Source organism: Cryptomeria japonica, chromosome 10, assembly GCF_030272615.1.
Source record: "Cryptomeria japonica chromosome 10, Sugi_1.0, whole genome shotgun sequence".
NCBI lineage: Eukaryota > Viridiplantae > Streptophyta > Pinopsida > Cupressales > Cupressaceae > Cryptomeria > Cryptomeria japonica.
Window position 1 is genome coordinate 710,386,619 of NC_081414.1, and position 27,127 is coordinate 710,413,745.

A 27,127-nucleotide genomic window follows, 5' to 3' on the forward strand; every position below is an offset into this window, starting at 1 on the left:
ATAGATACGTATATAAAATATTAAAATATATTTAAACCTATATCAAAATCAATATGTTTTGAAAACAAGAGGACCCAAAAAGAATTAATTTTATGGATTCATTCATTAATGTAATATCACCCAAACCATTTATTCCAATGAAGGAAAACTAAGATAAACTAAGAGACCTCCATCACGTTCTCAATTTCTATTTTAAATTTTTTTAAAGTCCACGATTTGATGGGCACGGCTGAAAACACCGTGAAAATTTAATACTCAACTTTTGTTTTGCTATTGTAAAAATGTGAAGTCTACCTGTCGATCAACAGCAAACCGTCCATGTGCGTTACATTCACGTCGTCCATGTGTGTTATATTCAGGTCCTCTACCTCATGATAAGAAGAATATTTATATTGCGTGTTTGCCTGCTTTGCCCACACCAACGTATTTCCTCCAAATTCCTTAGTTGGGTAAGAGTTTGTTAAGTTTTTTTGATATAAAAATGGCTGCAAGTGCTGCTGCTTTCCCCATTCTTTCGATCTCTGCTTTCATACTCAAATATTGGAGTTAAAGTCAGTATCAACCATGGCCTTCATTTGTGAGATTGCTTCATATGACCATATTGTGAAAGACGAGAAAAGCATTAGTACTAGTAAAATACTAGTGATTGGAGTCACTGGTTATATTGGTCGCTTAGTTGCTCTTGCAGCTGTAGCTGCAGGCCATCCTACTTATGCTCTAATAAGACCCATTACTGCCTTTGATGCTGCCAAAGAAAAGTGCCTCCATGAATTGAAAGATTCTGGTGTTAACATTATCTATGTATGTCAGAAATTCTGATCTAGTGAAATGATTTTTGTAGTCTAGGCCAGAGTGATATGTGAGAGACAGTAGTGAACCGTGTATAGTTGTTTAGAATATTGTTTTTATAGAGGCTATAGATTGTTTTGATTGATTGATCATATGGGTTTAGAATATATAATTAAGTTTTGCTGGTTTGTTCATGGTAATTATTATTGCAGGTGTTTGCTCCTTTGCTAGATAGCAGCCAGTTTACAATCAATCATGTTTGACAGTCTTCTTGTTAAGTTCGCTATTTAGAAATTACGTTCAGAAGGGTTGTTCAGTTACTCTCCAGAGCTGTCTAACAATTGTAAATGTGTGCTGCAATGGGTCTTATTAACGTACACTATGATATAATGGGTGTTCTGCAGGGAGATTTAACGTACACTATGTGCTGTAATGGGTTTTATTGAAGTACAGTGTTATAGGTCTTATGGAATTTTTAATGGGTCTTATTCGAATACAGTGTTATAATGGGTGTTCTGCAGGGAGATTTAAACGATCACAATTCAATGGTGAAGGCTATGCAAGGCATCGATGTTGTTATTTCTATTGTAGGCGGCGCTCAACTTACAGATCAGCTGAAGATTGTAGACGCCATTAAAGAAATTGGCACGGTTAAGGTCATGACTTAGAACCCAAACATTATTTCTTTTTAATGCTTTTCAGCTGTAACTGACACAAGAATTGTTGAGCAGCTTTGATGCAGAGGTTTCTTATTTCAGAATTTGGGCATGATATAGACGGAGCCAATCCAGTGGAGCCAGGGCTAAGCTTTTACAAAGAAAAGAGACTTATTAGGAGGGCAGTAGAGGCAGCCAACATTCCATACACTTACATCTGCTGCAATTCCATTGCTGGGTGGCCTTACTTTTATCATACCCATCCCTCTGAGCTTCCTCCTCCCCAAGACCAATTTGAAATCTATGGAGATGGAAAAATCAAGGGTAAAGTATTAAATAATATCATATTTGAGAATAATGGACTGTAGACATGGGTACAGAATAATATCATATTTCTGTCTATATAATAGTAGACTGTGATTCAATATTGTTGAATCTATTTTGAAATTACAATAACTGTATGGATGGTTGATAACAGCATACTTTGTAACTGGGGAAGACATTGGAAAGTACACCATAAAGACTGTGGAGGATGTCCGGACTGTTAACAAAATTGTGCATTTCAGACCACCCAAGAACTTTCTCACACTTAATGAGCTTGCAGCATTTTGGGAGAAGAAGATTGGAAAAACTCTTCCTCGGGTTTGTATCTCAGAACAAGATCTCTTGGACTTAGCCAAAGGTATATTACCATGCCCAATTTCACCATAATCATTACTACCATAAGAAGAAAAGAATCTGAAAGGATAGAGATCAGAAAATTCCATTAACAGCTTACACATTTATTCCATATCTTTTGTGAATTTATTTTCTTTTTGTTTTTTCTCTGTGTAGCCAACAATATTCCAGAGAGCATAGTGGCTTCCCTGACACATGACATCTTCATTAATGGGTGTCAATACAATTTTAAAATGGAAGAGCCCAAAGACGTGGAAGTTTGTGAGCTTTATCCAGAGATTCTTTACACTACAGTCCAAGATTTCTTTGATGGGTACCTTTGAATTTCAGTATAATCAACCGTTCAATACAGCTTACGGAGCATTGAATAAGTTTATTGGAATGTTTTGTGTCTACAGTTAGGTAGTGCAGTGTGAAACTCTAGATCTATCGAATTCTGTGGCAGAAAAATCTCAAAAAAATCCATGGAACTTCCGCGTATTTTTTTATAGTTTGTTCATCAATGTCTTAATTGGAATGAAAATTACTTATTTTTAGATCAAACCAATTATTGTTGTCAGAAATACAAAAATGTTTCATTGATTCTTCACCATTCTTTTCTTTTCTTTTCCATCCAATAGTAAAGAAAGATATTTCTAGTAAATATAGTCTTCCATTTGTATCTTTTATAGATGATTGTTTTGCTCATTGAAAATTAGAGCAATAAATAATATCAATTATAATGTAGAATAAAATACAATAATAATAATTTAACACAGATTTAATATAGTTTATATAATATGGACCACATCTACATAGAAACAAATGTTCTATTATCTAACAAAGAGCAAATTACAATCTTGCAACGAAAAATCATAGTTGTGTGCTATATCAATGCGCCCACTTTGTATCAAATCTCTTGACTTTTCACATTCCACAACTACTTATTTATCAAGCATTTTTTGCGATTTACAAAGGTTAGTTTACATACTGAAATAACAACGGACTCCTTTATTAATTAATGAAAAAATAATTTCTTTTGATGCTTTGTCCTTGAACTCCCAATCGAAGGCACTTTTTGACCCTCTTGCACTTCTGTGTTAAACGATTTGTAGTGAAAATACAATTGTCAAGTCACCAAAATTTAAGATCGATAGTATGTTCAATTGTCACGTACCAATAGAAGATAATCTAGATAAAGAATGGCTACATACCTAATTTTGTTAATATTATCAAATTCATGCAAGCATTTTAAATTTGACGAAATTATTTTCTATCTCTTATGTGGGAGGTCCACCCTTGGATTGGAATTGACATTATGCATTTTGATTTTGTTCGAGTTGACTCCTTATGATGTTTTATATGATTATGATATTATGAATATTGGATTTAGCATTAGACCTTGATTATGATTGCATTATGTGTAAAGTAACTTAATTATGCTTTTATAATTTTATATGCTTAAATGGAAAATTGAGAATGCAATGTTAGATTGTTGAAATGCAGCAATAACATAGAATGAGTATAAATCTAATTGGGTTAAGTACTATGATCGTTATCATCTTGTTTTAATTATATGAAAGTACTTTATGACATTACGATGATTCTAAATCTCGATGACTGTATTTTATTAAAAATGATATAAATTGGACAAATGTGATATCATGTTTAACATTTTTATGGAAATTAAATTGTAGCTTATGTGTGAATGTGTTTGTTTAATTTATGTTGCTTCAAGTATGATATTCTTTTGAAAATATTGACATGTCAATGCAAGTTTATATATTTAATTCTATGGTCAGTACAATCTAACATCCCTTGGAAACTGTAAATGTGATTAATCCCATAACATCAACTATAGTCTATTTGGATGGACTATAGTCTCATTGTAATGTAACAAATTTGTGATCTATCTTGAGACATGTCGATTTGTGAGTTAGTGATGTCATTAAATATTTTAATTCAATTATTAAGTCAACTTGGCATCCAAGTTGACATTTTTAGATTTAGTGCTAAATGGATTTTACAGTTTTGAAAAATGTCAATTAATAAGTGTTTTTATGATTTGTAAAATCTTTGGGTGGGTATCTATGGAATAAGTACCTTTTTTAATTTTTTACCTTGGACTTTGGCTAAGATGTGACATCTCAAAGTGCTCCTAAAAGGGTTTGACAAAAGTGAGGTTTGTTGGGATGGTGTTACAATGGAGGTGAACAAGGAATATATCTTGATCTTGCAATTGAATATGTGTATGGGAAAGGATACTTTGATCTTGATTTAACATCTTAGCTACATGTTTTGGGCTTTTAAAGTATATCTTGATCTTGATTTGAAGGAGGATCATTGGATTCTATGGAGTGTGTGACTTGTTCTAGACAATCTATCACGTAATAATAGACCATGGTGGAAAAATCAACATTCTTTGAGGGGCTAACCTTGTTATAGGAATCTTCTTTTTCATGTTTAAGGAGTGAATCCTTTAAAGTCTCGAGATCCCTACACGTGTCTTCAATAGTAACAACACTTTTTTCTATAAGATCTTAGGTAAATCTTTCAATTTATCACAATTTAAAGTCTTATTTCCTTTAATTATATGATAGTTGTAAACCTGATTTCTTAATACCATTGTGGTTTTACTGCTAGTTCTTGATTTCTAACTCTAGGTAATGTGATAATTTTAGCTTGAACTAGTTTTTGCAAGGCACTTTCCATGGGTTCCTTGAGGGGAGTGAATTTTCTCCTTGGTGTGTTGTTTCATCTAGAAAGGGTGATTCCTTGTGTGTTTGTTGATATGTTGGATTGAAATTGAATATATTTTAATCTCATTATGTAATGACCCACTAGGAAACCCCGAAGGGATAAGCCAAAACACAAGAATAGAGTGCAATAATTTTTCTTTTTAAGGTTACACCACATTAAGATACAACAAGATATCAAAGATTTAGATTACATAGCGGAAGACATCAACTAACACCCAAAGAGTTTCCCAACGAGATTACTTAAATTTCACAATTCACTTAACTCACACATTTAATCCAATAAGTTGATTATCTTAATAATGAGATAATTCCTAATCAGGATAATTTCTTTCAGAAGATGGAAATATAAATCACAAGCAAAGATTCATCCATTAAGATCTATACATAATCTTCATTCAAACTTTTCATTAAAATACAAGCCATACATCTAATATTCTAACACACTAGAATTTCATCATAAACATATGAGATCTTTTCAAGCATACTTAATTTCCTTAACAACAACTGAATATATTCCATTACTCTAAGTTACATTCTTCATATTCCAATTTATTGCATTTTAAAAGACGATTGCATACATGCATCTATGATAAATCTCATCTAAACCACTTACGTATTCGATCAAAATGGCATTCAAGAAAGGACTGCATATAAGCATTTAAAGTTAATTCCATCTTATCCACTTATACATTCTAACATAAGCTATTCATACATGATAAAGTTGAATAAGGGAAACATAAGAGAATAACATCACATAACACCATAATGATCTCGGAGTTCACCCCTAAAGGGCTACATCTCCAGGTCTGCTCAACTGCAAGACCCCTCTGATAATTAATAAAGTTAAGAATACAAGAGGTTACACCATTACAATCCGGTCATCAAGGCGAAACATAAACAATATACAAGCGACCGCATCGGTCAATTAATACATAAATGATCCCTGAAAAGAAAAGGATCCAGCTGAACATAATCAAAGCTAATACAAAGGTCCAGGAGAGCATCCCCAAAACTGAGTCATCACCACCTAAGGTCTAACATGAAACCAGGTACTCACAAAGGTATAGACAACAGGATGACCCACAAACGTGCTCCTAACAGGACAAAATGACAACACACTAGCGAACGTAGGGACAAGTGTCATCACACAACCTGGTATGGTTACCATGGCAGGTCTTCATAGGTCCCGGCCCCATACACTGGGTTACCCTGACAACCTAATCCGAGCCTCCGACCCATCCAAGCCTCATGTGGACCCACACATCCTCTCGTGAAGACAAGGATGATGGTTTGCCATTTCAGGCCTTCTCACAGCATGTCGAGTCTGTGTTAGCACTCATCCCATGTGTGAGGCACAATTATCTTACTTAGAGATTACATCCTAATCTATTGATAGGTTATCACTTATTAGACTCACTTTTGACGGGTTACCCAGCAGCCACTTTGGGCGCGGCCCCCAATCGAAAGCCACTTTCCCTTACGACACTAGACTATACTCAGATGAACTCAAAAACCAAGGAATAGACATGGTCAGATGAACGGAGTTCAAAATGGAGAAATCTATCATTTGGTCAAACATGACTTCATACGAGGTGCACTGACAGATGGTACTCTAACTAGAGACCTGACCGACTAAGGTCAACCACGAATCATCATTCGACACCCACATAGAGGATATGACCAAATACGACACCACCACAAAACAATAGTCAAACTCATAACCGAGGACTGGAACAGGTACCCAAAACAATCCATACGACAGGGTCCAATCGAATAAATCAAAACTTGCCATTACTTAAGCAAAAGCGAATACAGAAAATTAAACTCGCATAGGCAATAACTGGAAAAGACAATATTTTCCCATAGATTAAACCAATAAAGGTCGATCAACTTTTCTACATGATCTATGTTTCAAAAAATACACTAGCAGGAAATCATCATTGCAAGGTGACTACAATATCACAATTTGCAATAGTACCATTGTCTATTTCTCAAACAAAGGAAAAATATAAATTAACCATTCATTTTACTAAATGAGAATATCAGTAACTAAACAATTTTCCCAAATGATACTTAATTAAACTTCCAAAAGCACATCGTTTAAATTCATAATGTCCAAGGGTTAAATATTCATTTCTAACATTTCCAGATGGCCTATATCATTAAAATCTTCAAACAATATATATTCTTGAATAAAGTAAGCTTTATCTCGAAATTTTTTCCAATATAAACAATATTTCATCTTCCCAAAATATACACAATTAATATTAAATCTTGCATAATAATCTAATTAAATATTCATCAGCATATATACATTTATTCCCATTGATAAATATATATTAATATTAATTAATAATTGATTAATCACTTTATATATATAAAAAAAGGACTTTTAAACTAATAAATTTATTTATTAATTTATTTTTATTTTTTTTAACTAAAAAAAAATAATAAAAAAAAAAATTATACAAATTAAAAAGGGGGGGGTTTCCACGTGGACCCCATGTGGTCCCCCATGGAAAGCTCATGTAGCCCCCAAAGGGGAAGCGCTACTTCCCAAGAGAGCACGCAACATTCCCCAAAGGGAGCGCTGCTGTTCCCAAAGGGAAGCACGCAACACCCCTTGGGGTGCGCTGCTATCCCAATGGGATATGCAGCTCCCTTAATGATATCAACATTTTTTTTTATTGTTTTTATAATTTTTTTTATTTTAAATTTTTAAAAAAAGTCACTGTTAAAAAAAAACAACAGTTTCTAGCCAGTCTCAGCAGAGACTAAAATAATTAAATTTTTATTTATTCTTCATTGCAATTCCAAACAAAACCTAGATTCTCTTAAACCAATAGCATATTTGCCAAATAAGATCTATTAACTTCAATATATTCAACCACAAATAGATATCTCTGATTTAAAGCATGAAGTTGAAGGTATTCATATGGAACTTAATTTTTATTTTATTTTTAAAACCACACAGAAATTTCCAGAATATGAGAGGTTTTCAAAATTGAAAGGATAATTCTTTTGTGCATAAGAAAGCTCATTTTCCATGCAAGGATGCAAACAATAAACCAATACCAACTAATTCCACAATGATTCATAACCTTGAGGCAATCAATGGATAAATTAAAACCAAATAGCATGAAGAACATCCAATGCCCATTTTTTTAAATTTAAACAATAACTAACTGATAACCAGAATTCCTACCTCAGTGAGCATTCCTAGAAAGGATCTGATGAAGAGCCCCAACCTGCAGCTCAAGAAATCCTTCTCCTTCCAAAACCCCCAAATTTCATCCCAAAAATATTTTTCCAACAAAACATTTTTCCAAAAATATCCATCCTCCAAAATTTTCCTAAAGTCTAGGTTATAAGGAAGAGTTGACCAAAATTTCATTTTTTTGGAATTAAAATTTTTATTTAAAAATAATTCCCAAAAATTACTATTTTCCAACTATATCAACAAATTAAATTGTTTTTCAATTCAAAATTGATTTTCTCAATTAATTCAATTTAACCTTTTCATTTAAAAATGCCAAGAAGATAAAATTAATTCTATTTCAATTAAAATTAAATCTTTCTTTTTCAACAACATAAACATAACAAATTTAATATTAAAATTAACTATTTAATTGAACTTGCTCCCAATTTAAATCGAGCAATTCAAATTAATGATAAATCACATAAAGAAATCCTGTTTAATTTAGTCTATTAATCTTTAATGCACAAACACATATTTAATCAAATTAAATACTAAGGACTAATTAATCAATTTAACCATTCGCACCAAACACGCAAACCAAGAAAGTCAACCAGACTGACGACTCACAAACCCAACCAAAAGGGAATACCAGCGACGACTAACAGTGCTCACTTGAGCACGACTATGGTCAACTAGGGTCTTACGACCACCTAATCCAACTCTAAGGATTAAAGAGGTACACTCAAACCTGCAAATCCAGGTGAAGACGAACCTCACACTCATGCGGCGTTGTACCTGAAATCTCCTGCAACCAAGAGTCATACATGCATACATATATAAACTTAATGAAAGCGTTAGCCCAATATTAATACCACGAAATAGGAACACTTAACAACTTGCATACAACTAGTGTGAAAACCACATCAACAACTATGCATTAAATCAAACATCTGACTATAACATTATATTAAGATAAACTAACCAAGATTAAACCAAGATTAGAAATTGATTAGGGCAGGGGTACTACACATTACAACATCATTGACAATATTATTTCTCTTAGACGTTGAAAGGTTGTCCTTGTTGCCTTTGTTGTCTTTGTAAATCTTCAAAAGACCTTTATCAATAAGGTCATTTTTAATGTTTATCCACCTTTTAATAATCTCATCAAATGTATCAACACATTAAGCTTGCAAATGAAAGGCCATCTCTTGTTTTAAATTTTGAACCTATATGTTAACAAGTTATGTTTTAGGAAAGTGATAATGGAACTTGCTTGATAGATTTCTCCATCCTTGTAAGAAGGAAGAAAATTTCTCCCCATTTCTTTATTTTGTGTTACATAAATCAGTTGTAGAAACCTCAGGTTTAATATTGTATGAAAATTGTGAGACAAATTTTTCTATCAACTCATGAAAGGACATGGCCCCATGAGGTAAATGTGAAAACCACTCAAATTGACCTCTCAAGATTCTTGAAAAGAGGCACATAGGAAAATTCTGTTGTAAGCCACCTCCAAGCAAGCTAGATAAAACTCTTACATATTCATGAGGACCATCTTTTTCTTTATACTCGTCAAATTTAGGAACCTCAAATTATTGGGGAAAAGGTATAATGGGTATAGATCTATCAAAGGGATAAGGACATATGTCCTCAAGGTTATAACTCTTCTTAGTGTTACCATTTCTATATATATTAGCTACCTTTTAATGAAAGATCTATATTTGGGATGCCAAGTCACTTAAGAGTATTAACGGAAATGAGTTGATATTGTAAGTGGAAATAGATGGTTAACTTTGTGGGATGTAAGTGGAGGTAAGATGTTAAATAGGTGTAGTGTAAGTAGAGATAAGTGGTTGAGTAGGTGAATTGTAGTTTTTGTAAGCATAGGAATGAGATGTCATGGGTTGGGTTTATTGATAAGTAGAGGAAAGGGAGGGAATTCGTTGTGTTTGAAGGTACTTGTTGATGCAGGGGAGTCCACTGGCTAACATTTTTGGTACGTTGAGGCATGTGAGGCCATTGGTTGACTTTGTTGATGGGTGGAAACAATGTGGGGTGTGTTTTGTTATGATATGCATGCAGATGGAAGGTGGGATGCTACTTGGCTTGATTGTGGAGGATTTTATAGAATGGAAATGCCTATGGATGGTGGAGTGGAAGATGTCATGAAAGAGGATGGACTTGGTGTAGGCAAATCTATGTTAGTGAAGGTATCATTTAAATCATAATGTAGCTTGGAACCCCTTTGAGATGGCAACCCAAAATAGTAATTGGGATTTGAATTAAGGACCATTGCCAACACTTTCATGCTCTTAAGGTCTTGTTAAAATTGTCTTATGCATGCTAATGTTGCTTCTTGTTGCTCATCTTTTTTAGGAGGGAAGACCCATGAAGTTTCATGTTCAACTTTTAATTTTGAGTATTGCGAGAGTGTTCTTTAGGAGTTGTTAGCGAAGATGTTCCATTATTAAGTTCCTCCTTTGTTGATTTCGTGTTTTCTTATTTTGTGATATTATGGTTTTCAGGCAATGTCTTGAATATGATTGGATACTTTGATATGGATGGAAGATTTGTTTTGCTTCAAAGCCAAAATTGATCAAAGTTAAACTAGATCTCTGAACTCTGAAATGATAATAGTAAAGATTAAAAAATTCTTGAACTAGACTTGTGAGCCCAAGAAAATGGATAAATAGTGAAATACCTTGACTCAAGAGTAGAAAAAGACTCAAAATTCAATATACTCACCAAAGATTAAAGATAGCACTTCAACTTGGAATGGAAATATCAAGCCAAGTAAAAAGAAAAAATGACAATGGAAACAGAAATAGAGAAGATTGAGCTTAGATTTTGATGCATTTAAGCAATGATATGGAAATATTCTTAGATCATTATCTTGTTTTCCAAATCTTATCAAGATATGTAGTTTTGATTCAATTTTGTAATTATTTGTTTGTTTCAGTTGTTGTTTCAAGTTTGACATTGTTGTTTTTTTTTTCCGATAGTTTGAAGGTTTTATTTTCTATTTGTTTTGAAAACTTAAAACAAGATTGATGCTAAACAAAAGGATATGTATATGTGAAAATTACATAAGAATAAGCAATAATTGTGGAACAACACTGTACAATTGCACAACAATATTTGATAATTACACATGAATTCTATGCAAGTGGATAGGTTTAGGTAATAGAAACATATTAGGATGACAAAAGTGAAGTTTTAGTGTATAGATGTAATTTTTAGTAGGGTTTACAATTTTGACAATGGTTTTTCAGTTTTAAAAAGAGATTTGATTGAGGAATTATTGCAATTAAACAAACCTTAAATGCATAAACAAAAAATAAAAAATACTCTCTTTTATATCCACAAAAATAAATATCTATATATATATAACCTTGATTGTTTTCAATTTTAACATAAATTCATGAAATAAAAATAGCACACAGATCATCTATGGCTCAATTTTGATTCTTGTACTGAAGCAAGTTGGAGCTCTTTTCACTTAATAAAAGTCATCGACCACAAATGAAACACAGCTCAAATAAATTGAAGTCTTTTCACTTAATAAAGCATGACTCAAATCTATAGGTGGAACAGAGAAATAAATCCAAGACATCAGCAATATCGAAGGTGCCAACTGATACATTAATGAAATGTACGGATTAATGGAGGAGACTACTGAAAGCAAATGACCCATGCGCAGCTGAAAGCCAGGAGTACATTCTGCTGGGCCATGCAAAAACCTGATAGAGAAAAGGAAAGAACGTGGCCTGTTCAAAAGCAAACAAGGATAATCAAGAGTGTAGTCAATTAATGTACTGCCAATAATGGAGTAACTTCACACCATACACGGCAATTGCACGAAGCAAAACATTTGCACCAGACAATAGAACAAATGTCTGGTTCCCATCCAATAATATACGGCTTTCAAATCACGAGCCTCTGCAGATGGAAAGAGCGAACAGGTTTGAGATCGAGCCAAAAAACTGTCTTGAACTCCTCTGCATTGATCGGATCAAACAAAATGATGCGCTGAGGGCACAAGGGCCCAAGGGTAGCCGATGGGGTCCCAAATGGAACAGAAGTCGGAGAATCGTCCAGTCTTAAACCCCACATATCAGATATCAGGTAATATATTAAATCTAGAAAATTTTAGTCAATTTTGAGTGTTTAACACTTTTAAATCTAGAAGTGTATTCTTAGTGTGACCACACACCTTAAACAACATATTAAGCCTAAAAAATGTCAATCAATTCTGAGTGTTTAATACTTTAAAACCTAGAAATATAAGCTTAGTGTGTGTGATTTAAGCCACTCCCAAAAGATCCGACCTTCTTGTATCAAAAATCGCTCACAGACCAAGCATAAAGATGGAATGCTGCTCAAAAGAAAATCCCTATATCCTAGAGATTAGGAGGTTGATCCAAGTAGAAGGTAGGGGATTATGAGGAAAGATGTGTGACATTGAACCTAAAGATATGTGGCAAGGGAGTAATAACATCTCAAAGTGCCACTTGGCATGTTTAAGAGAGTTCTAACAATTTATTTTAAAAGTAAAATTAAAATTCTTGTGCATTTTAATTCAAAATTAAATTAATGGGAACCTTTATTTAATTTAAGTGGAAAGGATATGAGATATTATATTTAATTAATGTAGAGGAGTGAATATTGATCAAATAATGAGAGATAATTTATTTAAATGTTGGATGAAGGGATATTAATTAAATAGTAAATATTATTTAATGAATGGGAAAGTAAAAACTATGAGAATTTAATGAAAGATTATGGGAATAGGAGAAAACTACAATGTGTCAATTTTAGGTGTTTATAATATGAATTTTATTAATTAAAATATTAAATAATAATGATTCCTCTCATTAGAATGTAACCATACTTATAACTCTCATACTCTAAATAAATAATGGATATCAACAATGACTTATTGTACATTATTAGGTGAGTATTAAAATTTATTCAAAAAAATGTGGAATGCATCTCTACCATTAAACACATATTATAGTTTTAACTAAAAAAATGGAAAGCTTAAAAAGTGGGATTTGTTGAATAATTAGATTATAATTATGAATAATTTTACAACGTACAAAGTAAAATCATATACCATGCAATGTAATGCTCTAGGTAATTAAATATCTTTCATCAATGAGACCAAGAGATATTCTTGCAAGGTAAAATATCACAATTTTAATGAGTTGGTTGAGATTATAGCTATTTGGGTTTACCTTGACTTCAAATTTGATTAATACTAGGCATAATAAAATGTACAAACCTTTGAATAAAAGAGATTAAAATAAGCACAATATTACACAAAATTTATCATAAGTTGACAAAGTAAATAAGATGGAGAAGGAGAGTACATATAGCTAGATTGACTGGGTCAAAGCAGAAGTCGAACCCAACACTCAATGAGTGGTGGGAAGTTACCTCTTACTAAACTAGCATGAGGTGTCGAAACTAAGTTGATACCTCTCTAATCAACTCCTAAATGATCTTGACAACTTGCATGAACAAGTGTCAAATAGATATGAATAACTAAGTATGTTTAACTAAGCCTAAGTGTAAATAAATAAAATAAATACACTAACATTAAAGATGAGTTTTTTCCTTAGAATTTGTTGAATGTTGGTGAGAAAATAATTTATTTGTAAAGTCTTCATAAAATTTGTAGTTGGTTTTATTTTTTATATTCAAAGCTCTAAGAGTGGAGTTGAATTTTAGTTTACCGCTTACAGTAAGTGTTCTTTGCGTCAACGTTTGGGCTCACACTCTCATCATGATGATAGAGAGTATAAGGAGGTTAAAATAGTTATTAATGCAAACCTAAACTATCTAAAAAGAGTGAGAAAGAAGGAAGGAGAGTGAATGACTGTGCAAACGGTACAAGATTAGGACAAGTGGCAAGTGCCAAAAAAAGAAACTATAAATAATAATAAACAAAGAGACACAACATCAAAAATACAATGAAAAGAAAATAAACAAATAATTAAGGAATATACAAAAGTTAAAAGACAGGGACAAGGAAGATTAGGTAAAGTGGGGCCGACCCCCTAAGCTGTCAGCTTTTGAGATCGAGCCAAAAAATTGCCAATAATGAAGTCCGCTGCTAATCAATGCACAAAGATCGGATCAAACAAAATCATGGCTTAAATCACATACATTAAGTTTACATTAAACATTCAAAATTGACTGACATTTTCTAGGTTTAATATGTTGCTTAATGTGTGTGTTCACATTAAGAATACATTTCCATGCTTAAAAGTGTTAAACACTTATAATTGACTAACATTCTCTAGACTTAATATGTTCTTAATGTGTGTGGTTTAAGGCTGGCCACCCAAGGGTAGTCAATTGGGTCCAAAATGGAATATGTTGATGAGCAATAGAAGCCAAAGAATCTGGCCTTCACAAATAAAAAATCGCTCATAGACCAAGCATAAGGATGTAACACTGTTCAAAAGGAAATCATAGCCACAAAGAATGATTGAAGCCTCAAAAAGTAAACGCCGATAACTTCTACAAGCCATGAAACCATGTCTTTGACAATAATTAGATCGATAAGATCTACATCGATAGTAAGTGGGCTTCACATAGTGTAAAAATTGGTCACCTCCAATGTTGTTTCTTCAGCTAGGAAAATACACTCCTGTGTGAGCTCATAAAAATGGATTACAAGCCACAGTTCTTTGGCCATCCTTAAATCCCACACACTAAGTAACATATTAGGCCTAGAGAATGTTAGTCAACTGTGAGTGTTTAACACTTTTAAGTCTAGAAGTGCATTCTTAGTGTGACCACACACCTTAAGCAACATATTAAGCCTAGAAAATGTCAATCAACTCTAAGTGTTTAACACTTTTAAGCCTAGAAGTATAAGCTTAGGGCATGCGATTTAACTTGTTCCCAGAGGGTCTTGCCACCTTCACAAAACAAGGGAAACTTTGATGGATCTAGACCGACTTAAGTACCTCACACAAGAAATTAAGTGTGATCCAATTAAGTGAACCCTACATGAATAAGAGATCTGAGGTAGACCAGTCACCAAATTTTGTGTGCCCATCTATTGAAGATATGTATAGTTTAGGTGCCTAAATCATTCATGCCAAATCTTGCTCACAAAATCTGGATGAGTAATAAGGGACAATCTTGATGAAGATTCAAATCCATCAAACTTATACAAATAGGATTCATGATCATTAGTGCATGTAGCATTATAGGCTTGTCAGGTTCCTCATCTCTTTTGAAAGAAAAAGTTGACTTTTAGAAAGAGTATGTTATATTTCTGACAAATAAAGGTTGGTCATTATGCTTGTATTGGAATATTTTAGACAATATCTAGTTTGTGGCTGATTTATTTGAAAGACTGCTCCTAAAAATTTGTAATTCTCCAAAAAAAAAATGGACATGTTACAAGAATACATTTTTGATATATAGAGTATATTACAAGAAATAAAAATGTTATGTTTTTTTTCTTTAATGGTTTTATGTTTAAAGTAAAACATTTGAAGCGCTTGAATATAGTTTTGAACATTTTGGAATAGTACAAATGTGAGTTTGGATTAAATATTTATATATTTAAGATATATTGTAAGTATCAAAGTTTTATATATGGATCTATAAAATATCCAAGATATTCTATATTCGTCACATCCTATCATATTAACATATTTGAAAAAGATTTTTTAGGTTTTGGTTATTGTAGAAGGTTTTTGAAAAAAATCTTTAAACTTGTTGCACCTTTACTAGATTTAAGAAGTTAGGGAACCTTTGAATGTATGAAATTTTCTCAAGTTAATTTCAAAACATTTAAAGAGGTAATATGATTATATCTTGTACTTACAATTCCTAATTTTTTATTACGATTTGTTGTAAAATGTGATGCATTAGAAGAAGGTATTGAGAATATTGTAAGCTAAAGACTATATTCCATATCACTTGAGAGAAAAAGATTCAATGGTTTTAAAAGAGCATACTTTATTTATGACAAATAAAAGTTTTTCATTATTCAAATGCATTGGAATGTTTAGATAATTTATCTAGATTGTGGCTCATTTATTATAGTAAAATGATCTAAACAAATTGGATTGCTTTTTGAGGAAATTTATTTTTGATTGATTTCCAAAAAATGGGTAAGTAGGATACATGAAAAAGATTTTTACATAGAGTATATGAAAGAAAAAGATTTTTTGTGGTTAATATGTCTTATAGGATAACTATTATATGTTCATTTATATGATGTCTAATTATGCTACAAACATATTTACTTGTAGTGTTCATGATCAGATGGTCAAATATGATAGTTAAATATTGGTGGAGGGATAGATCCATTATAAAAATAATGTCTTTATAGTTCATAAGTCAAAAAATAAGGAGAAAAGTTTGAGGCCTTTTCATGACACACCTTTAGTTGGCCATCAACAATATTATAAGATTTACATGACAAAACATAAAACATTTTCATGGAAAGTGGTTAGAGAGGATGTTCATAAGATTTTTTTTAAACAAAACGCATAAGTGTATAAATATATTAATATAACAAAGAAATTAAAGGATAATTCTAAGAGCAGAAATATGTAGCCACTAAGGACTAAGGACTACGAAAATAGGGAAGCAATTCTCAACCCTGGGTAAGTGCACCAAGATGGTAAAAAAAAATTTGCACACCGTTAAGAAAAAACTAAAAATGAGCGTAATGTGTATGAGTTATTTGACAAAAATAATGCTCATGGATTATGATTAGGCAAATCCAAACCATATCATGTATGAGTTTTTATTACTAAAAACATTGTATATGCATTACTAATATTATTAGTAACCCATACATGTTACTAATAAGATTAGTAACACATACACGATGTTTTTAGTAATAAAAACCTGTATGCATTTTTCTAATTATAATTTTTTTAAAGACCCGACTGGGTCCATTTTACTCGCAACCTACACAAAAACTGGATGACGACCAAGTATAGTACAAAGAAGAAGATCACAATTTTAGCCCTATAATCCAGAAAAAATGCCATGTCGTCGGAGAGGTTAGTTTAGAGTTTATTTATACATTTTTATTGTTCTGTATCTCAAATTTTGCTAGAGTTTTTTTCATTTTTTAGTTTTTGATTAATTTTATTTTATTTTACAAATTTGATATCAGATGCTCAATGAAACAACCCCACTCAAAGGAAACATTCCCAGTCAACAAAATATGCCCTGTAATCCTCCTAATCCTTTGATAACCCCTTCCCAAACCACACAAGAGGATTTACTAGGACAACTAGAACAAAATAGGGTAACCATTTCCAGCCTAGTGGCTAGATTGAAATGTTAGGATAACCAATGAACACTTGAGAGGGGGGGTGAATCAGTTGTTAACAAATTATAATTAAACAAAACACTTTATAACCTTTAACCAGAGCACATAAACAATGAATACCAGAATAGCAGAAACAGATACCAGTAAGCAATAAAACTTAAGAATGAAACAAAGAATTAACACAATGCAACCATACCACATAACACCATGATTTGTATGTGGAAAACCCGGTAAAGGGAAAAACCATGGTGGGAAGCCTACCCACAGTCAGATGATACTTTGTAGAAATTATGTGATACAATAAGGGGTCTGCACATGCAGGAAGGCACACTGCCTAGAGTGTATTGCTCATTACAAAAGAGTCTCACTGACTACAGAGAGGTTATAGCCACCTCAAGATAATTGGACAACAATCCAGAATAATGAATTGTGAGAGATGGCATCTACCATGCCTGATTACAAACCTGATTAAGCTCAATACCGAAGGCCTTTGACATCTTACTTAAACCCAATTCGATCACCTATGATCAACCAAATCTCCTTCGCATATGATATTACATTCCATGACCATGATCATTACATTTCCATTCCCATACCATTCCATACCAATGAGATCTTACATCAATTTATACAAACCCTAAGGCCTAAACCAATTAGGTTGGCCACCTAAAAGGTATTACAATAAGATCATTACATACATCCATATTACAATGATATTCCATGTCGGCTTTAGACCAAAACAACAATAACCAATCCATAAATCATCCTAGTAATGTGTAAAAAACACGTCAACATAATATCGGTCCATAAACTAGATTGGTATTGGACCTAATCTGGGTCCACCACGCCAAAGTTATGTCTTCAATCAGTTGAGGCACGATCAAGGATCACCTTCTACATCCTGAATTCCATCTAGAAGCCGCACCAACACCACTTAGCATTCTATCAAGGTTTCTCAGTGAAAGCTTTGTCAGTTAAACCTTAAACCCGTACTGGTAACACAAGATCTTCTACTGGTAACCAAAACCTGTCTGTCGGTAACTAGCTATAACAGATAGTGTTGAGATCAATGACAAAACATCAATGCAACACATAATCAATTCATCCATATTGCCAACAATCTCCCCCTTTGGCATTGATGGCAACACTAGATGTGAAAAACATCTAAGTACCAAGAAATTCCAAACAAGTCTCTCCCTACGGAAGACAACGAACAATCTTCTATATATAGCCTTGAATATCAATAACTCTCCCCTTGTGAATAATATCTCTGTAAAATTCTAAATTTATTTTTCACATCACTATCTCTCCCCCTTTGACATCAATGCTAGAAATCTAACAAAAATATCAAAGCAATAATATAAGCCTCTGAATCTCAAAGCTGACTACTCCCCCTGAGTAGTAGTACCACTCATCAGTGCTGGAATGAATAGTATCTTTGATAATGCATGTCAGACTGATGCCAAATTGCATCAATCAAGTCTCTGCCAGAGGGGCAGAAACCCCTAACCTGTCTCTCAAATACTCAAATGATTCCTTAGACAACGGTTTAGTGAATATATCTGCAATCTACTCTTTAGTGTTCACATAAACCAATTTGACTTCCTTTTCTTCCACCTTGTCCTTCAGAAGTTATATTTTATTGATATGTGTTTAGTCTTAGAGTGAAATACCAAATTCTTAGATATGTCAATAGCTGCAGAGTTATCACAATATTTAACTACCAGTTCACTACAAGTTACCTTGATATCCTTCAACATTTGCTTCATCCACAAGACTTGAGTGCAATTAGTTGCTACTGCAACATATTCAGCTTCTATAGTAGATAAAGAAATGCATGATTGTTTTTTGTTGATCCATGAAACCAATTTCTTTCCAAGAAAGAAAGCTCCACTAGAAGTGCTCTTCCTGTCATTAGTATCTCATGCCCAATCTAAATCTGTATATGCACACAAAGTGAAGTCATCATCTCTAGAATACCATAAGCTATATTCTATTGTTCCTTGCAAATATCGGAATATCCTCTTTACTGCACACTCATGATTTTCTTTAGGATTACTTTGATATCTTGAAACAATACTTACTGCATTCATAATATCTTGTCTAGTTTGAGTTAGATATAACAAGCCACCAATCATAGACTTATACCTTGTTGGATTTATTGGTGCAGATGTATCTTTGATAGATAATTTCTCACTTGTCACCATAGGAGTACTTACTGGTTTGGAATTATCCATACCAAACTTCTTCAACAATTCTCTTAGATACTTAGTTTGACAGATACATATGCCTTTTTCAGTTTGAGTAATCTGCAAACCTAATAAAAATCTCATTTCCCCAATCATGGACATTTCAAATTCACTCTTCATATTATTAGAGAATTCCATGCATAATTTATCTTCTCCTCCAAAAATGATATCATCAACAAATACTTCAATAATCAGAATATCATCATTAGTGATCTTATAATATAAATTACTATCAACACCGCCTTTAGTAAAACCAAGATTCAAAAGATATTTATCCAACCTTGCATACCAAGCTCTAGGAGCTTGTTTCAAACCATATAAAGCTTTCCTTAATCTACAAACCATATCTTTATCATCTTTCAGTGAAAATCCATTAGGTTGCTCAATGTATACCTCTTCCTCAAGTTCACCATTCAAAAATTCACATTTAACATCCATTTGATAGACCTTATAGTTCTTATAAGTAGCATAGGCAAGAAATAGTCTAACAACTTCAATTCTAGCTACAGGTGCAAATGTCTCACCATAATCAATTCCTTCCATTTGAGAATATCCTTTACAAACCAATCTAGCCTTGTTTCTTACAACTTGACCATCCTCATTTAGTTTATTCCTAAAAACCCATTTACTTCCAATAACATTCTTATTTTTAGGCCGAGGAACTAAAGTCCAAGTCTCATTCTTTTCTATCTAATCTAATTCATCTTCCATAGCCTTTAACCAATGTTTATCTTTACAAGCTTCAATAACAAATGCCGATTCAATTTGATAAATAAGACATACCTCTTCATTTGCCAGTCTTCTTCTTGTCATAACTCCCTTGTTCATATCTCTAATGATTTGATCTTCAGAATGATTTAACCTTACATACCTTGGTGTCTTCTGAACTTCAGGTTCACTGTTCTGATCATCAGTCATAGTTGAGTTTTTTGATTGCACTGGTGTAACTATTTCAGTGTCTTGTACCGGTTGAGGCATTCCCCATTTAGATATGACCATTTCCACTGTTAGTTCCCTGTCATATGATATAGATTGATTTTTGTATTGCTCATCCACTTTCACATTTGCGCTCCCCACAATTTTTTGCAATCTTTTGTTATAACATCTATATGCTCTGCTTTGAATTGAATATCCAAGAAATATCCCTTCATCACATCTAGGATCAAACTTCCCAATCAAATCATCGCTTTTGATATAACATTTAATTCCAAAAATTCTGAAATATTTAATAGTAGGTGTATGTCCAGACTATAATTCATAAGGGGTCTTACCGGTTTCACCTTTGATGTGAACTCTGTTGAATGTGTAGATTGTTGTACTCACTGCTTCTCTCTAGTAGATGAGAGGTAGTCTGACTTCCATCATCATAGTTCTTACTGCATCCAAAATGGTTCTATTCTTTCTTTCCACTACTCCATTCTGCTGAGGAGTCCTAGGTGCAAATAAGTGTCTCCTAATTCCATTTTTCTCACAATAACTGTTAAATTCATGAGAAGTGAACTCACCGCCTTGACCTGATCTCAAACATTTGGTTTTCAATCCAGTTTTTGTTTCTAGCTTTTCTTTAAAGATCTTGAATTTCTCAAAGGCTTTAGACTTCTCCCTAAGAAAATTCACCCACATCATCCTAGAATAGTCATAAATAATCAACATGAAATACCTATCACCTTGAAAGCTTCTAGTCCTTGCCGGACCACATAAGTTAGTGTGAATAAAATCAAGTACATCATTAGATTTATCATGTATGCTCTTGAAAGAAGTTCTAACTTGCTTTCCCAATTGACATTCCTTACATACCAGATTATGAGGCTTCATAATCTTAGGTATATCTCTAACTGCCTTTCTTGAACTGATTTTGAAAATACAATCAAAATTAACATGACACAACCTTATATGCCATAACCAAATCTCATCAATATGAGCAATCAAACATGTCTTATTACCAGTGTTTGGGTGAAAGATATTATCTCCAGTCTGAGTACCGGTTACAATCTCCAAACCAGTTTTGTTAATGATTTTGCATTTTCTATCTTTAAACTGAAGTTGGAAACCCTTATACACCAATTGACCAACACTTAAAATATTATGTTTCAAACCTTCTACATAATAGACATTATCAGTATTATGCTTTCTATTCAAAGAAATAATACCTCTACCTTTGATCATACATGCTTTGTCATCTCCAAATCTAACTAGACCGCCATTGTATTCTTGCAGAGACATAAATTTTCTTTTATCTCTAGTCATATGATGTGAGCATCCACTATCAATTACCCATTCATCCTTGTCTTCAACTTTTGTTGCCAAGGCCTTTTCTTCATTCTTGATAGCCGGTTCTGGTTCATCTTCCTTTAAAGCATAAAACACCCATTCTTTTCTATTGCTGGATCCACTAGTAGAGTCTACTACCGGTTCATCCTCAGAGTCATCACTTACTCATTCCTCATCTGCTATGTAGAATTATTTACTTTTCTTGAATCTATATCTGTTATGATTAGGCTTAAATTATTTCTTAACTCTCTCTTCAAATATTGCATTCCTCTCAAGACATCTAGATTCAAAATGACCAATCTTATTACATGCAAAACATTTAAAAGGTACTTTTCCTTCATACTTACTTCCTGTCAGTCCTTTAGGTACTCTTCTAGCAAATAAGACTTCAAGTTGCTCAAATTATTCATCCTTTGTCCTCATATCTTCCAATTCTTTTGCATATAAGGCTTTCCAATCACTTTTGCCGGTAGATGATGATGCATGAAAAACAGGTTCAAACTTTGCAGCTCTAGAAGGTCCAAATTCTTCAAGCTCAAAAGTAGATAATTTCTTAATCAAAATGTCTTTGTTAACTGAAGTGTTTGCCATTGTTCCCAGTTCATTAATTGTAGTTGCCTTCATCTTGTAAGCTAGTGGAAGGGCTCTCAAGACTTTGGAAACTATTTCATCTTCACTCAGAGATCCTCCACAACATTGAATTCCCATGACAATCTCATTTACTCTTTCCATAAATGTAGCAATTCTTTCATTATATTCTATCTTCAAGTTCTCATACCTTACACGGTAACCATCAAGTTTAGCAATTTTGATAGTAGGATCACCTTCATTCAGAGTTTTCAATTTATCCCACATAACCTTTGCCAATGATTTATTAGTCAATCCCATGATTTGTTGATCAACAAGTGCACACAAGAGGGCTTCTCTAGCTCTACAATCATTTTCAATATTCTTGTCCAGGTCTGTAGGAGTAGGATTGCCAGATGCTAGATCATAAGGTGTATGTCCTTTCTTAGTGATCTCCCTAATATCCTTGCCAAGACATCTAAGATGAGTCTCCAATCAGATTTTCCATATCCCATAATTTGTTCCATCAAGCTTAGGGATTTCTCTTCTGAAAATAGTTGCCAGTGGATTAGAAGTATTAGTTTCCATAAGATCTACCTCAAGCAGTTAACCTTCTGCAAAATATGACCAAATCTCTAATACCAATTGTTAGGATAACTGGTGAACAACTGAGAGGGGGGGGGGGGGTGAATCAGTTGTTAACATATTATAATTAAACAAACCACTTTATAGCCTTTAACCGGAGCACATAAACATTGAATACTGAAATAGCAGAAACATATACCGGTAAGCAATAAAACTTAAGAATGAAACAAAGAATTAACACAATGCAACCATACCACATAACACCATGATTTGTATGTGGAAAACCTGGTAAAGGGAAAAAATACGATGGGAAGCCTACCCACAGTCAGATGATACTTTTGCAGAAAGTATGTGATACAATAAGGGGCCTGCACATGTAGGAAGGCACATTGCCTAGAGCGTACTGCTCATTACAAAAGAGTCTCACTGACTATAGAGAGGTTATAACCACCTCAAGATAATTGGACAATAATCCAGAATAACGAACTGCCAGAGATAGTATCTACCATGCCTGATTATAGTCCCAGTTAAGCTCAATACCAGAGGCCTTTGACCTCTTACTTAAACCCAATTCGATCACCTATGATCGACCAAATATCCTTCACATGTGATATTACATTCCACAACCACGATCATTACATTTCCATTCCCATACCATTCCATACCATAATCGACAATGAGATCTTACATCAATTTATACAAACCCTAAGGCCTAAACCAATTATGTTGGCCACCTAAAAGATATTAAAATAAGATCATTACATACATCCATATTACAATGATATGCCATGTCGGCTTTAGACCAGAACAACAATAACCAATCCATAAATCATCTCGGTAACATGTAGAGAACACGTTAACATAATACCGGTCCATAACCTAGATAGATACCAGACCTAATTTGTGTCCACCATGCCAAAGCAATGTCTTCAATCAGTTGAGGCATAATCAAGGATCACCTTCTACATCCTGAATTCCATCTAGAAGCCGCACCAACACTACTTAGCATTTTGACAAGGTTTCTCAGTGAAAGCTCTGCCGATTAAACCTTATACCCATACCGGTAACACAAGATCTTCTACCAGTAACTTAAAACTATTTGTTGGTAACCAACCATAACAAATAGTGTTGACATCAATGACAAAACATCAATGCAACACATAATCAATTCATCCATATTGCCAACATGAAAGCATCAGAACACCAAAACCATGCAGACCTTTTCCAAGCCCTAGAAACAATGGTGGATAGTGTTGGAAAAGTTTCAAAACAAGTCACTAAATGGGATGCATATAGAAACTCATGTCACAACTTTTATGCATAAGATCTCTCATATGATGTTGTAAAGAATAAAGAAATAAGAAAAGCACAAATATGTGCTCTTTTCACTGATCCCCAATCCCAAGAGACCCTCCCTCTTAATTCAAAGAGGTATCCTATACATTGGTGCAATCACAATGCCATGAAAATGTAATTTTGGGATAGGTGGTGGATGGTCTTTGACCAACCTCCTTGCAATAACTTTGAAGTTCCTTTATATTTTTTGAGGAAACTATACTGCGAGTTCATCATGAATTAGGTTCCTAATTTTTTTTATATGAGTAAGTTCCAAGGCAGAGGTGGAGGCATTGTCCAAGATAGACTAGAGGATCGAAGGGTACAAAATGCCCAAAATTGGGTTCCAAATCCTCCAAAATTCTTGGTGCATGTGACGGTCCTTGTAGCCCTGAAGGATTCTATAGAGATGGAGACTCTCTAGGTAGCTGCCTCACTGACCAAAACCATCATCCAACATGGGACACAATTATCATATCGTCTTGGCCCAGATGATGGTGTAGGAGCCCATCATGGTGCAGTAGCATATGATGTTGTTGTAGTTATACCACCTACTGATAGCATGACCAATAGTCACTAGTGCATAACTTGCTACACGGTATGCTATGGGGTAGATGCTATTGTACATGCAGATGGTTCAAGCTACCATGAGTGCACACATTGTGGGGCTAGTTGTGAGGCTGGTGGACCAAATGATTTGGCCCTCACAGATAACTTTCAATGTAGCAAGTATTTTCTAGTTAGGTATGTTGATTTGAATTTATAATATTTTATTTATTAAATACTTTAAATTTTAAAATGTAAATATATTTTTAATTATAGTTCAAATTAAACTAATGCAAACATTATGCATTTCAGGATGTAGCATTGGGTACGTCATGCCCCACACCTACCACAACTCTTGCACCTGTATATCTTCATTAAAGGTAAAAATTTCACAATTCATGTCAAAATAGAATAATACCTTGAACTCAAATTAATGTTTTATAATGTATATTAACTTTCTAATGTATCTTTATGTCAAGTTTGACAAGTGTTGACTATGGACTAGCTTTGGCAGATTCATGATGCCATTGCTATGACCATTTCATTTGGCCTAGAGAGCTATACAAATTCTTCTTTGTACACATCTTGTTTATAGTTTGTATTGAATATGCATCTCATTCAAATTTTAATTAGTTAAATTTATGCTAACATTATATGATTGTGTATATTAATTATGTTACTCTTTTAGGGTGTGTCACATGTGGTTAAGATTTCTCCTTTGCAAAGGTCATTCTTGAGGACACCTAATCAGAAAAAGGTAATTGAGCACAACTTTAGTCAAGATACAATAGTTTTAAGTGCTTACAAGAGTTATTGTAGCATGATTTAGATTTTGTTTTTTCAAATTATTATGATTATACATGTTCATCTAGATTGTTCGAAATTGTAACATCTTTTGTCTTGTATATGTACAACCATGGCTAGGATCATTTACAACAATGATGAATGCACGTAATGATGCATTGGAAGAAGAGATGCAAGAGTTCTATGTTTTTTAAATTTTCTCAATTTCATGATTATATGCACATGTATATTCATTGTATTACAATATTATCATTTCACATATAGGGAACATTGATGCCTATTTCATTAGTGATGACCCCTCCTAAGACAACAGGAGAACCATGAGAGCCTCGGATACTTTTTTTTTTTTTTTTATCGGTAATTGGCCGAAGCCTAAATAGCTTTTGACTAGAGCTATGAACCAGTGGGGACACAGTAGGGGCCCCCATCCCCATTACTTGAATTATTATTATTATTATTATTATTATTATGTTTGATTAGATTGACCCCAAGACCTTCCCCATCCCCTCCGATACATATTTATTCTATATTATAAATATTCCTTTAAGTATAAGTAGATATATTTATAGTTTATATTGACTTGTATCAATTGTATTTTAACTGGTGCAACCCCCTTCACAATATGAGCATAACATAGATCCTCTACCTCACCAATTTGGTAGGACTCTTGTTCATCAAAGGGGTTAAAGGGGACCATCATTTATAGATAAAATTTCAGAAGAAAAAAAAAACCATAACATGAGGTAATCAATAATTCAATTGTTGAGAAATAATATTACACTATAGTTATTTTGATGTTAATTGACAAATATAAATTATTATTGACATAAGTAATCTAACTTCTTGTGTGAATTGTTATTTTGCAGGCATCTATAAAGCCACACAGTACTTCAAAGAGTATTGATTTTGATGATCCACCACACCTATAGGATTTTTTAGAGTTACATACTATTTGTTGTGGCCATTGTATATCGATCTTGAGATGACATATATGCCATAATTTTGTAAAACTTACAGTATTTATTTGGCACATATGTCATTTTTTGAACATTTTATTGAGTTGGCACATATGCCATTTTTGTACATTTTGTTGAGCTGGCACATATGCTTGTATACTTTGTAAAAAATTTATTCTACATTTAGATATTCGATCTAATTTTATCATTTTGTGCATATCTTCATACTTTGAACAATTTATTAACATCTAAAGAATTGTTAAGTTATGAGCAATGTATATTCGATAATGAATGGTTGAGTTATGAATAATTTAGCATGTTATGGATTAATGATATTGAAATTCAATGGTACTTATGAATGAAAATTGGTTTTATCTAAGTTCCAAGTGTTGAATTTGGCTGCCTAGGGCAACTTCATCAAATTTTATGATC

General features: G+C 33.2%; 1 protein-coding gene across 2 annotated transcripts; it reads left to right on the plus strand.

Moving 5' to 3' along the window:
• The first annotated feature begins 302 nt into the window (after nucleotides 1–302).
• Nucleotides 303–2,666, plus strand: LOC131029272 (leucoanthocyanidin reductase). Of its 2 annotated transcripts, none has more exons than XM_057959696.2 (5): nucleotides 303–449; nucleotides 1,311–1,445; nucleotides 1,532–1,769; nucleotides 1,924–2,127; nucleotides 2,280–2,666. In XM_057959696.2, the coding sequence occupies exons 1-5, from the start codon at nucleotides 372–374 to the stop codon at nucleotides 2,444–2,446; spliced, it is 822 nt and encodes a 273-aa protein (XP_057815679.2). In that variant the 5' UTR covers nucleotides 303–371; the 3' UTR covers nucleotides 2,447–2,666. The 2 variants fall into 2 exon arrangements, with proteins under 2 accessions (XP_057815679.2, XP_057815678.2); XM_057959695.2 differs by having other exon boundaries at nucleotides 402–801.
• Nucleotides 2,667–27,127: the final 24,461 nt, after the last annotated feature.